This window comes from Dicentrarchus labrax, unplaced genomic scaffold (genome assembly GCF_905237075.1).
Source record: "Dicentrarchus labrax unplaced genomic scaffold, dlabrax2021, whole genome shotgun sequence".
NCBI lineage: Eukaryota > Metazoa > Chordata > Actinopteri > Moronidae > Dicentrarchus > Dicentrarchus labrax.
Window position 1 is genome coordinate 14,814,739 of NW_026136709.1, and position 14,029 is coordinate 14,828,767.

The window sequence follows — 14,029 nt, forward strand, 5'->3', positions numbered from 1 at the left end:
TCCATCAGACACTATATTATCATATACACATAAAAAATTGATTCAGCATGTGTGGATGGATCATTGATTTTATTGTTTGCACTCATCTTGACATTCTGTCAAGCACAGCGAGGAAACATGGCGGGTGGTGCCCGTATCCATGGATACAGGCTGGAGATGGCTGAGAGATTGGAGGGGCTGGGGGCTGGTACAGAGGAGCTGAGTTGGCAGGGGTCCTGGCAGTTCCGCTCTTTAATAGAGGTTCTTCTGCACGTAGGCGGCAATGTACTTGACGGCCAGCATGGTCTCCTCGCATGTGGGCTTGATCTGAGACTCGGGCAGCAGGAAGCCATAACGACCAGTGTCACGCAACTCGAAGGTGTAGGAATACTTCACTCCCAGGTCGTAGGCCCAGTCATCAGAGCCTCCAGCAGCGGGGTCTGAGGGCAGATAAGGAGAGGGGGATTATTCAGAGTGGGATATGCTGATGACCTGGGACAGCCTGGGTGTGTTTTCATACAAATACTGCTTTTGAGGGCCAAAACAAAAAAGAATCCTTTGTTTGCTAGAAATAGCTTTCTCTCATGGTAAGTCATTACCTTTTGTTGCCTCTAGAGGACACATCACTCAAAAGAGGTTTGTGCATTGTGAACACATTGTAATGCATATTATTATGAGTGGAAATAGACCATCAAGGTTCCTCTCAATACAATATTTCCCTACGGAGAAAAATGCAGCTGCAATATTCGCTGTACTTACAGATGGTTGTAGCACCGGGTCCACTGGTGTAGCGAGTACCATACAGACTACGCAGAGCAGCAGAGGCCCCCTCAGCAACCTTCAGCTACAATACAGAGAAGAAACACAAGTCAGATGTGCAAAGGACCAAAACATTTTTTACTATTTATAGTACATACATATTCACAGCATATGAATATTCACATTCATATTCATACGCTGAATTTAGAAACTTCAGTGTTAAGAGAACATGTGTCAATTACACAGAAAAATCTCTGTAAAGTTCGTTAATATCAGCCACCATGAGCTACTGGTCATACCAGACCAAGTAAGATTTTATCAGCAGAATATCAATTGAACAACTGTGTGTTTTATAGCTTTTAAATTCAGATTTGTAAGTTTAAGAGTGAGTTATTAATTCTTTTAAAAGTTAAATAGTCTTGCTTTTTAAGTGAAAAGGCTGATAAAGGAACAATACTATACAGAACAATAATACAATGGGTAGTAAGAACAATATATATAAAATAAATATATACAGTATACATATATATATATATATATATATATATATATATATATATATATATATATATATATATATTGTTGTCATACAGCATCCACCATCCATTGCTGTACAAACAAAACATTTTTACTGATATTACAGAACACAGTAAAAAGCTTCAGTGAGTTCCAACAGGAAATGAAACCCCCAGAGAAATGCACAAGCAGGAAATGATATTTCTGGGAGGACAGATGAGTTATGACAGATCCCCGGAGTTCTTTTGTTCTGTAAAGTGTCAGAAGAGAGCTTAAATTACAAGTGAGTAATAGAGAGGCAGAGACATGTGATCTGCCTCAGTTAGTGTGAGAGCTGGAGCAAGGGTGTGAGTGTTAACTGTGCAGCCCTCGGACACCCCAGTGAGAGGTAAAAGAGCCATGAGAATGAGGCATATGAGGAGGGAGTAAATGATTTGCAGCAGCTAAGTGTGGCCTTTAGATAAGAGTCATAATGGGACTGGGTTGAATTCCTGCTTAAGCTTTTGGAAACACCTTCAAAGATAATATAATCTGTGTCTGTTATATTTATATTCATATATTCATTTATATCAGACCCTCTAGTGAATATGATTCCTGTAGGTGTAAAACAATTAGAGATGTTTTTGAGTGAATGAGTGATTTCAAAATCTGCTGTAAATATAATCCATATAGTGACACTACTTTTACCTTTGATATTTGTCTGATGATCATTATATGAAGATATAATTGATCCAAAAAAAATCAAAAATGTCTGATGCAGGTAATCTAATGTGTCGTTGCCAATGCATAGTTTCCAGCAAGGCTGTATACACAAGGCTACTGCACTATAGCGATGTATGTGACACTGCCATGATGAATAATTATATAGTGATTGTGATTTACCAAGCATTTTCGTTAATGTAGTCACTGTCCTAACTCAGCTGTATGGACAACATAAACATTTATGACAGCTGATGACTTACCAGCTCACTGTGGTGTGCAGCCAGCTCATAGGTGTAGGAGTAGGGGAAGAGCAACAGCTGGGAGTAGGAGTGGATGGTGATGTAGGACTTGATGATGGACTTGTTCCGGCGGATGAAGTCGGCAACATTCTTGGCCTCGATCTCAGACTCAGGAGTGTACCCACAGAAGGTGTCGCTGCAGGGGTTGCTGGAGGCTCCAATGGCTGCAATGAGAATTTCAGTATAGAAAACAATTAATACATACGATTTTTTTTACTTGCACCGGGGCTTTACTTAAAGGTGGGCTCAGTCATTCTGGTTGTCAAATACAGACACTTTGGGTTTTGGTAAATGGGAAACAAACTGCCACACAACACAACAGGGGGCGCTCCTCAGGTCATCAAATACCGTATCTGACGACCTGGGAATGAGACTTAACAATTCTCTAGAATGACTGACCCCACCTTTAAAGGTACACTTCACAGATTGTACACATGAAGTTCAATTTACTTGAGAAGTACTATACAACCATATATATACCGTTACATATATAAAATGTATTATGTGGCTCTGGAGGGAGTTTTCAGAAGTCGGAGAAAAGCGTGGGAGAACAAATTTATAACAGCAAGACTGCATTACAGACTGGAAGTGTGGAGTTTGAAAGGCTTTTTTCTAGTCAAATAAAAGATGCTACCAAGTTACATTATGGGAAATGTAGGTTTTGGGGTGTGAATCACACTACGCACTAAAGGTCAAGATATCTCGGCCTCTGCTGCACAGATCTGGCTATTCTTTTTTTAATCTGTTAATCACATAAACCCTCCATCTTTACGGAAGTCCAATATAAAGTCACTGGGGTACCCCTTTAAGATCTAATCTTGTATAAGTTGCACTTACTGCACCAGCCAGCGTTGAAGTTTCTGTTGGGATCGGCTCCAATGCAGCTGGATCCAGATCTCCTGGAGCGAGTTTTCCTCCACATCCTGTTCTAAAGTCCCCAAAGTGGACAAAATAAACATGTCAGACATGAATTAAACAAATCAACGAACTCTTCAATATAAACAAGACAGCACAGTCTCTGCTACGTTAGACTAGCAGTTGTAACATACGCTCTTGTGGGTGTAGTCGTAGCCATCAATGTTGAAGACGGGCAGAACAAAGACATCCATCTGGTCGAGCAGGCTGGTCATCTGAGAGTCACTGCCGTAGGTGGACAGAGCCTGAGGAAGATTGGAAGAAAATTGTTCCTTGTAATCCTAAGAAACCTCTGTATAAATGTTGTCATGCCCATCCAGGTGTTTTCCTTACCTCCTTGACAAACCACTGGCAGAAAGCAGGAGAGATCCACTCCCTAGCATGGATACCACAATCCATGAAGATAGCGGGTTTAGTGGAGCCAGACTTCTTACCGAGCTGTGGTTGTTAAAAGTAATCACAAAACATTTGCTTGATTTAATTTTTGCCCAATGTATCCTAAATTCTTCAACACAAAGGACTGATATGGCAGATAAGTCTTGAAATACCTTAAGAACAGTCATGGGGCGTCCCTCGTAGGTGTTTCCAATCACCTGCTTGCTGATCAGACTGGGATTGGAGGAGGAAATGGAGGCGATCCAGGACTGGACCTGAAATTAAAGGGTGAACAAATAAGAACAGGAAATAACAGTCCAGTCAGGGTCGAGATTGTGACTGATGATCTTTTTTGTCTCTTACTTTGTCCCAGTTGTTGTACTTGGTGTAGCTATGGGTTCTGGGAGTGGGCTTGTTGTCAGCCTGGCCATCAACGGCAGCCTGCAGATCCTCAATAAGGACCCTGAAGAGAGAACATTTTAAAAAAGTGTTTAAACATATATGTAAGAAAAATAAGAGCTAGTGTTCAAGGTGTTTTTTAATTTCATGAGTACTGATTAAGTGAAAATCCGATGCATTTTGTAAATGATTTTGAATCTTTGTCTTGTGACCTACTCATGCTCGATGTCATTCTGCTGCAGGATGGTGTACACAATATCGAGGTAGATGGCAGGCACACGGATGTCCACATCAATGTCAATAGTCACCAGCTCAGCACTGTCGGGGCTCCAGAAGTCAACCTGCAGATGGCGCCAAAGCCAAACATTTGAGCATGTTCAAATATTCTGATATGATATCTGAATACAGCTTTTCAGCCTCTCACTTGGAAAACTGATTTGCTGAAAGAAATTCTTATTGTGAAGTAAATATGAGATGCCAAAGAGCCAGCAGATATATAGTATGCGATCTAAGCAGTCATGAAGACATTGATTGTGTATCTGAATGTACATTAAGTGAATGAAAGATCCAAATAAGTAGGTCCAGTGTATGCTTTTCCATCACTAGCAAACCCATTAAACACCTGTAGTGAGTGAGGATAGCATTATAAGGTGTGTGAAAAAGAAAAAGAAGGCAGCAAGGTACCTCGATGCTCTTAGCCAGTTCCTTAATGAGGGTTACATGCTCATCAAGCACAGGCTTCAGACGGAAGACTTTCTCTCTAGTGAAAAAAAGAGAGATCATAAAAAGATGCAGTCTAACAGCTGCAGTTTTGTGCCCAAGTGCTGGCCTTTTTCGAATGAAATGAGGGGGGTTGTTTAGTTTATTGTTCAATGTCTGCCATGGTGCCATGTAGCATTAGATGGGCAGTATCTTTAAAGAACATCCTTAAATGTAAAAAACATAATTTCCCCCAAAATCTCTTAGAGGACATACCCAATAACGCTTTTTTATTTCTGTTTTATCCATGTTAAATTCACACTTCACACAACAGTTTGTATACATAATTGCAGCTACATATAGCTATAGTGGTCAAATGGTTTTTGGGAGGACTTGTAACAGTAAGTGGTTTGAGTCATCTTACTAACAATTTACAATGAAACAGACCTGTTTTATAAACATGACAATCTCTTTAACAAATGGTTTACCAATGGCCACAGAAACTGACATACTTTCAATTAATGGGAGGCTGTTTACATTGAACCAGAATGCTAACCTATATAATACACATTTGGTTCACAAGGTATTGGCAAAAAACATCCTATAATACATAGTAAACAGGTCATGAGTCATTGTGCATGGATCCATAACTTAATGCCAAGTCATGATTAGCACCAAAAACATTTATTATAGCAATAGTGTCACAAATATAATGTGCTTTAACAAAGACTAGAGATTTACCCCTCAAAGCGAGTGACGTCAGCCAGGGCAATAGCCACCAATCCGAAAAGCAGGAGGACCCTCATGTTGGAAGTGTGGCTGATCTCACTGATCGACAGCACTTATAACCCTGACCTGCTGCCCATCCACCAATCCCCATCTGTGATGCAGCGAGATGTCATACATCCTCCCAAAAAGATCTAGTGCACCTGTTATTTTTAGGTGCTACGTGGAGGAACAGGGCCTGCGTGATGCATAGTCAATGATTAATAGATGCTAGAGGTGCTTTGAGCCAAGGTCACTTGATTTTGACTCCTAATAGTTGCTTAATTTCAGATCAGCTGTTATTTCTGGGTGGTTTTGTCACTGCTGACACATTTTCTATGACTAATCAGGATGACTTGATTTTCTTTTTAATATGAGGTAAGAAAAAAATCAATTTAGGACTGTGGATTTTTTCCATTTTATTCACATTTTTATATATTCACAAACTGTACACTTACAGAGTAGGAAAACAAATCTATGAACATGTTTAAATACCACAAAGACAACCACCACAGATACTGACAATGATCACTCTACCTGGAGTGTTCGTGTAGCACTCTTATTTATACATACATGTTACTCCCAGAATAGGCATTTCAGCATTTCAACCTTATTATCCTAACACTTATTATACATTACAAAGAGCACATCATTTGATATTATCACATATAGCATACAGGTACAAGTTATCATAGTCAAATATTGTTATTAAATGATCTACATTTTCATCACATCAATTGTGCCATATATACAGCTGCTGGCAGAGTATGCATGGGTGGCTTATATATATATATATATTTCTTTTTTTCCTTTTTTAGCTATGGCATCTTTGATAAGCACTTGATCACTGTTCCAACTGGTGAAAGACCTGCTGTGCACACAGAATGGTTATCACTGGACAATATATTACTGCACTGTATCCTGAAGTCACAATGGCAACAAAATCCTGCAGTACATGCATATGTTATATAAATAACTGGATACGATAGTCTTTTTTAGCTGGGCAATTCACCACTGATGCATTTTTTTTTAAATTGTTGTGTGACATGTGATGGATTATGAATAATAATTCTGCAGATAAGCCTTGCAAAAGGTAGCAAATTTCTCTTGGACTTACTTACAGAGAGACATGAATACAACATTTCAACCATTCTGCATGGTTCAGTGCTTGATAATACAGTGGGGGTTTTAAAAGCATGGAATGTCTGCCATCCCCGGCCCCTTAACCGCAGACCAAAAGAGCGGGGCGAGTGAACTTGTACCCTTTTTCTTTATTACTTTCCTCACTTAATTTCGGTGGAGGCCTTACTTTTGGCTGTGAGGCTCAAGGCCTCAGAGGCACGAAAAGAGAGGGCGCTCATCTTGGAGCTGATGCTCGGGTGAGGCCCTGTCGCTCCACCTGGTGAGCAACGCAAGAGACGCAGTAAGTTTTTGCGAAAGCTGCGTCCCACAAAGCCGTATACAATTGGGTTAACGCAGCTGTTGAAGTAGGCAATGCAGATGGTGAAGGGCATGGCGGTGTCAATGATTTCCAGGATGGCACAGTCCTCCACCACTGTCAGCTGGGTGTGCAACTGCATTAAGTGGAACACCTGATGGGGCACCCAGCACAAGAAGAAGGCAAGGACAGCTGCTGCAAGCATGCGCAGTACTTCGTCATCCCTGGAACGGGTGCTTTTCTGGATGTGTCTCGCCCCCACCAGTGCCTGTCCAATGAGGCAGTAACAGGTGATGATGATGACGAAGGGCACCAGGAAGCCCAGCAGGCTTTTCATGAAGCTGATGGCCAGCAGGAGCTCCTTCAATCTCATGGCATTTTCGATGTTTGGGTGCAGAATGCCACACACTGTAGTGTTAGAGTTTGTGATGTTGTGGACATCCCTGGTCAGTGCTGTGGGCACACTAAGCACAAAGGCAAAGAGCCAGATCACTACACAGGTGATGCGTGCGTACACCACAGTGCGGAACCTGCGCGATCTTACTGGGTGGACGATGGCAAGGTAACGGTCGATGCTGAGTGCTGTCAGGAAGAAGATGCTGGTGTAAAGGTTAAAAATCACCAGCCCTGCACTGGCTTTGCACAGGAATCCTCCAAAGGGCCAGTGATAGCCTGTGGCGGTGAAGGTGGCCCACATGGGTAGAGTAATAAGAAAGGTAAGGTCAGAAACAGCAAGATTGAGCACAAAGATGTTGGCCACAGTCTTGAGCTTCATGTAGCAGTAGATGACAGCCACTACCATACTGTTTCCGACAATGCCGATGACAAAGATACAGCCGTAGACGATGGGTACCAGGGTGAAGATGAATTCATGGCTTCCAGACATGCCGCATGTCAGAGCTATCCCTTCTGTCGCTCCTGCCGTTATATTCTGCATTTTCCCTTTTTAGTGCCAGTTCCTGGGACTTTTAAACAGGGGGCCCTGTCGGCGGGGTGCGTCTGTGGTGACTGATACAGGCCTTGGGCGAGGGCCTCAGCGAGTCCTATAAAAGAAACACAACAAAAATGTCACAGGCAGTCTAGGGGAAGAGCCATCATTACCGCTGGCATGGCCCATAAACGCTAATCCACACGAGCACCCATGAAAGTGCTCACCCTACACCAGCTCATTAAAGACCTGCACATTAAAGCCATCCTGACGCTTTATGTTATTTCTGTAAAATAAGAAGCCATGAAAAACAGATGTTGTATGTTATTCAATATTCCAAAAATGCCCTTTGAAACATCATTATTCAGACATTCTGCATTCTCCCTTCTCATTTAAATCGTCTCTCGGCTAATGAATGGCAACAGTAAAACTGTACAGTGTTTATCAAATGGTCCGTCCATCTGGGTGGACTGTCAGCACCCGGAAGGAGAACATTTATGCCTTGTGTTATGACCTGTGTTAATGAAGACTGCATGGCAAAGTGCGAGCTTGGGTAACAACACCATTAAACACTGAGGTACTGAGGGAGAGGGGGTGGGGGGAGAAAGAGACGGTTGAGGCTCCAGTCACTGTAAAAGACATGTCACGTTTCAAACCCTTGGTGTGCTGAGATACATTGTACCCAGCATGAGAACTTCTAATCAGCACACACCTAAACAAACAGGACAGCAGGGATTCGGCTCTGTGGAAACTTTGCTCTGTGAGAAAATCAAACCTGCGTGCTGCGGAAAATTTGCCTCAGGGCTAGTTTTTGCTTCATTTGTACAAGCAGAATGTGAAATGGGAGTAAAAAACAAATTCTCCCCTTTGTTGATAGTCTTTATGTTTAATAGAAAGGCTTAGTGAGCACCATTAGTGGAGCTGATGTAATAATATTAGCATAAGCCTGATGTATGCTATTACTATAGCTGCAAAGATAGTTTCTGCTGCTAATTACATGAAAATGACAACATGTTTGTGGCTACATCAAAATCAGTTGCCAGGGGAAAAACATGCTCTGAATTTGGAGCTCAAAAGTGGGCAAATAACATATACAGATAATGAAACAACAATATTTATGTGTTGGAATATAAGGTTGAATATTTTGTATAAAATGTAGTCTGCTGTATAAGCTGCCATAATAGAAATGGAAATACTCTGATTAGCATTTTGACTAAGCAGGTGTCTTGCCACAAGATGGCATTCTAGCTTCAAGATTTTACTCTCTTTCCATCTCACAACTGACAGTGTACAATGATATACGATAGAAAATATATTAATAAATATAGTTTCACCTCAGCTAGCCCACATATATATCTGTTCAAAAAATATTTAAAACTGCCTTTTGCTTTTGCAGAAATCCAGCTGCTGTTGCTCTTACAGCTACTGTGGACTACTTATTGAATGCACTTTAAAAAACATTCCCTATCTGCATTCCTACTGCCCTCTGGTTGGCATTAAGACAGTCTGAGCCCTTCCAGTAGAACTATTTTATCTCCAAGTCAAAGATCTCCTCATTTTCCACCAGGTTTCAGTGGATGGATTCTTTGAAAGACTCTCAGTGCACTAAAGCAACAACTGTATCGGTTGCAGATGTGGGGGGATTATTGAGTGTGGAAGATGTGTGGGTGCCAAGGGCAACAGAATAATGAAATATCTCTGCGAGTTTCCCGCACAGGCCGTGGTGCAGTAGGTAGGGTAAAGCACCAACACAGATGTCATTGCTTGGATTTACTGTACATGTGTTGTCTTTCTTTAATGATTATAACAGTGGGGGGCCGTAAATTTAAACTACGCAGAAGAGAGCAACAAAACAAGTATCGGTTTCATAGTTTAGGGATTTAAAACCGTTTACGACAATCTCTTGATGAGAAGAAGATTTCTGATGACCGCAAATGGAAATATGGGAGAAAACCGACAATACGTGCCTTTTACCACTATTGGTCCCAGTGGCATTTCAACCAGTATTTTTCCATGAGGGAGATGCTCAAGGCGAGGGGACATTTGTGGGCAGTAACTATAAACAAGGCTGAAAGTTATTGCTGCCTATATATGTAAGTGAGCCCCATAATAAAGGTGAGATGGCAGAGGCAGAAGGCGACTCGGAAGCAGGTGATTTAGTGAAGCTGTGTCCAGTGAGCTATAGCTCGGAGGGAGATGGCACATTACTGAATGACAGCCATAAACCCTGGGTGACCACAGACAGGAAGGTAAACAACCACTTCACAGGGTCCAAGAGCAAGCTGCATCCTCTCGGACACAACAATGGACTGTTTGCAAACACACAGCTGCTTACAATGAATGATAAAATCATGATTAGGAGGAAGTTTGGGGACATTTTTGCCTCACAGTGCACAGTAGCAACATTCCATTTCTAATCCTATTCTGGGGTATTTAAATGCAGCCTCTTTCTTAGGATCATGGGAATTTCCTAAAAAGTTAAACCCAGAAAAGTTCCCGGTCCTGGCTAGCCGAGTTAGACTTGGCTTGGATCGAATCGTGGTTCCCATCAACAGAGCTATCTGAGGCTGCCCCCGGCCTGAGCGCCCGGCTGCTCTGACATGAGCACCACCATCTGGCTGCCCATAGAGAGAGCCACTAAAATGTCTGGTTGATGGAGTTAATGATTTATATCAGCCCATTATGAAGTAAGGTTAATCTTACAAGCGGCACACCACCTCATTATGATCCTCTCGTTTAGGCCTCGTTTCAGGCCTGTTTGAACAGAACATTGCGACGCGTGCTTCCTGTTGTTGTACACTCACCTTTTCCTGTATCTTCTAACATGTTACAGGAATACAAATGTAATACCCAGCTACCCACCATGACCAAATGGTAGTCTTTAAACAGTATTACAGCTTAATTTCTCACCATTACTCCTTGTAGAGTAAAAATATGGGTGTCTTAAAGAGTAGCGCACCTCAACCGCAGCCTCCTTTGTCTCTGTCTCAACTTACATGGGTGTCACTTCAGCTGAAGAGCTTTTGAAGTAGGAAACTTGACCAAGAGTAAACTTACTGATGTCTAAAGGAACTCATTGAAGTATGGTGGTGCCATGCAATGAAGTTAAGTGCAATTTTTTTTGATGCACCAAATCAACACACGTCATCATTTAAAATACATGCATTTCATGCATAAATGTTCAAAAAGAGAAAGAACAGAAGGTTTTGATTAAGCGTGTGTGGGTGTGTGTCACAGAGTGACAGTGTCCATGGACTAAATGAGGACTTGACTTCTGCTTGCAGGAAAGGGGCTAATGGAAATATTGGCTTCAGAAACCATGTCTGCATTTTTCTGTTTATAAAACTGTGCTTTTATGTGACACAATTAAACAGCACAAACTACAGCCTGTAAAGCTTTGCTTCATTTCCTGTACGGTATTTTATTAAATATGCCACCGGCATCTTGTACAGTAACAAAACTAAATATATAATATTTTCAGATTATATTAAATAACACACTTTTACTGGCTCTCAGAATATCTTTTGTCTCAAAACATTCAAACCTTAGGGGGGAAAGTAAGCGCCTACAAAAGTGAAACCCCTACAAATCTCTTGGTTTAAAAGCATGATGCTGAGCAGCCTTCACTCTGATTAACCTCGGAGGGAAGCCATGACTTCTTTACTTCTCTTCCTCGACATGTTCATTCTCAAGTGTCATCACTCTATTTCTCTTTTCTTCAACAGTTTAATACCAGTCTCTCTCAAATTAAATTTCACCTGTTTTTATTCAATTACATTTCCCTGCTATTCACCATCCCCTATATCCCCAGCTTGTTTGAGGATTAGATTCTTCATAAGTGAGGATTTTTAGGGAGAGCACAGCTACTGTTTATCAGGAAGTGGATCTAATTCTCTATGGGAATATGAGACTATGTAAACTTTACTATAGACTCCATCCTTCTCTTCGTATAGTTTGCATAATGCAGTTCTGGATTCTTCCCATGCCTACCGCACAGCCACAGAGGTTGTTTGAAAGGCTCTGTACACACAGGACTTTCACCTGAACAACTTGAACAAACAGCAACAATAGGTAGCGCCAATTAAATCTGTGAATGCCTCTAACATCTTTCCATTGGCTATATTGTGTGGGTTCCCATGGTTATATCACTGATTTTCAACACAGGCCTTATGAGATAAATATTTACATAAACTGAAACCTCTTGGTGCTGCTGATGGAACAACTAAAAGCAACAGGTTAAAATGTATTAATCCAATGAGAGAGGCTATTACAGAAAGTTACATTTAAAGAGTTTAAAGACTTACAAAGACTGGCAAATGTATTTATTTTTAAAGTTGGTAAAAACATCTTCCTGAGAATGAGGTAACGTGAGCCCTTACCTGTGGTGCTGAACCAGGAGGCTGTTGATGCTTTCAGAGCAGGACAGACAGAGACATAGAGAGACCACCGCAGTGTGCCAGTGACTGCCTCTGATTTAACTTAACTGGTGGAGCGAGACGAGCAGGAATACCGTCTGACACACAAACACACTAACACACACCCCCCACCCCTACTACTCTCCACACACACACACACACACACACACACACACACACACTACAATGATGAATGAATTATATTGGAGCCAGCCAGCTACGTATTGTCCTAGCCCATCTCTTTCTGTGGCCAACAGTCTGCGCACACACAAACACACACAAGATCTTACACAACAGCACCTCTCCTCCGCCTCCTGCTCCCTTCTCTCCTCCTCCTCCTCTTTTCACCCTACATCCCAACCACCATCTCTCTTACCTCTCTCTTAATGTCTGCTTTTAATCACTCATTTTCTCCTTCGTGTGAAATTTACTGCTAATTTTGACAGGTGTGGCCGATTAAAGCGCCAAATCTGGGGCCTGTTGCACAATCTTTTGAGGGTGTTTCAATTTGACGTCACAGTTTTATTAACCAGAAACACACACACAAGCATTGACAGCACTGTGGTTAATCTTACTTTAATGTCTCGACCACTTCTCTTCCTCCACTAGCGACCATCTTTTATCATATGACAGTCCCCTGTCCCTCTACTCAGCATGAAAGGAATGGCCAGGCTCTGACTGTGATTGGACCTGTCGACACACTGTATTAATAGCTGCCACAAGTTCGCCCTTGGCTTGGATCAGGGTGTATCAGGGGCTGGGAGAGAGGGGGAACTTTGCAGGGTGTAGCTTGAGAGTTGGGTTACTGCTTTTCTTTTACTCCTTGCTGGGCTTCCTAAGAACATTTCCCGTTTTCCAGTGTCATTCAGCTGTCACTCATTTGTCAAACTTTTTTTTTTTTTTTGAAAAGCGGTGGATGTATTGTTGTGAGTGTGTGAACGTACGTGCGTGTGTGTCAGGGTGACCGAGCTGACAACTCCCCGTGGTCAAGCTGGCTTTGTTGATGCTATTTAAGTATGACTGAGCCACTAAAACTGTACTACAAAGAATAATTTCATGTGCGCTAAAGGAATTTGATTGGAATCTGAAGCCTGCACACTTTACGCTTGTGTAATCCAGCTGTATTAAGAAGGGACTCTATTTTTAGCAAACATCCATCAGACACACCTTGCCACCAAAGATATTTGTCTCTCACTATTCTTCTCTTTCTTAAGGTCTTGACAGGTGTTGAGAAGTGGGTCACATCCTCACCTCTCTGCCTCAGCCCAAAGCAGCTATTGCAACAGTTATGGAGATAGATAGTGATGAATGAGGCGGCGTGGCTGTCATCCCCTAAATCCCCTCAGTTTCAGTGTCTGCAGTGTTGACGGTAAAGAAAGCCATCACCTGGGCTAAAGACAAACAAGGAAAGAAAGGAAAAACAAACACTTTGGGCTAAGTGGAGGTCCTGTTTGGTGACTTTTGCTCGCTCATGTGTGACCCAGTCAATTGAGAATGATCGCATTTACCGAGCTTTCTATAGCTCGCTGCTTCTTAGAGGTCACACAGGGTCAAAAGGCAATAGGTACAAAGATCTAGAAAACTTTTTGAAAATATATGACATGTACCAGAGTGCTCTTCAGTCAGGGCTAGGTTGCAGAGAGGATGACAGTATGTCACTTTGTCTGAAACACAGCAACAGAGCCATTTACACCTCCAGGGGATTATGATCAGGCTCCATTATCTCTTCAATTACTGTGAATGATAAGAATCATCCATTAGGCGAATGCTATCTTGTTGCGTATCCTGTCACAGCAATGAGCACCCGTACGGTATCAAATCGCCTGCGTGGTCTTGGTCT

At 41.9% G+C, this 14,029-nt stretch overlaps 2 protein-coding genes across 2 annotated transcripts; both read right to left on the bottom strand.

Moving 5' to 3' along the window:
• Positions 1–50: 50 nt before the first annotated feature.
• On the bottom strand, positions 51–5,544 carry cpb1 (carboxypeptidase B1 (tissue)). Its single transcript, XM_051410593.1, has 11 exons — positions 5,385–5,544; positions 4,629–4,704; positions 4,161–4,285; positions 3,909–4,008; positions 3,719–3,820; positions 3,504–3,608; positions 3,305–3,415; positions 3,093–3,183; positions 2,217–2,419; positions 739–823; positions 51–419 (listed from the first exon to the last, which is right to left on the bottom strand). Exons 1-11 carry the CDS (start codon positions 5,447–5,449, stop codon positions 232–234), a joined length of 1,251 nt encoding a protein of 416 aa, XP_051266553.1. The 5' UTR covers positions 5,450–5,544; the 3' UTR covers positions 51–231.
• Positions 5,545–5,802: 258 nt separating this feature from the next.
• Positions 5,803–12,448, bottom strand: agtr1b (angiotensin II receptor, type 1b). The gene is made up of 2 exons (XM_051410599.1): positions 12,154–12,448; positions 5,803–7,889 (listed from the first exon to the last, which is right to left on the bottom strand). Exon 2 carries the CDS (start codon positions 7,781–7,783, stop codon positions 6,692–6,694), a length of 1,092 nt encoding a protein of 363 aa, XP_051266559.1. The 5' UTR covers positions 7,784–7,889; positions 12,154–12,448; the 3' UTR covers positions 5,803–6,691.
• Positions 12,449–14,029: the final 1,581 nt, after the last annotated feature.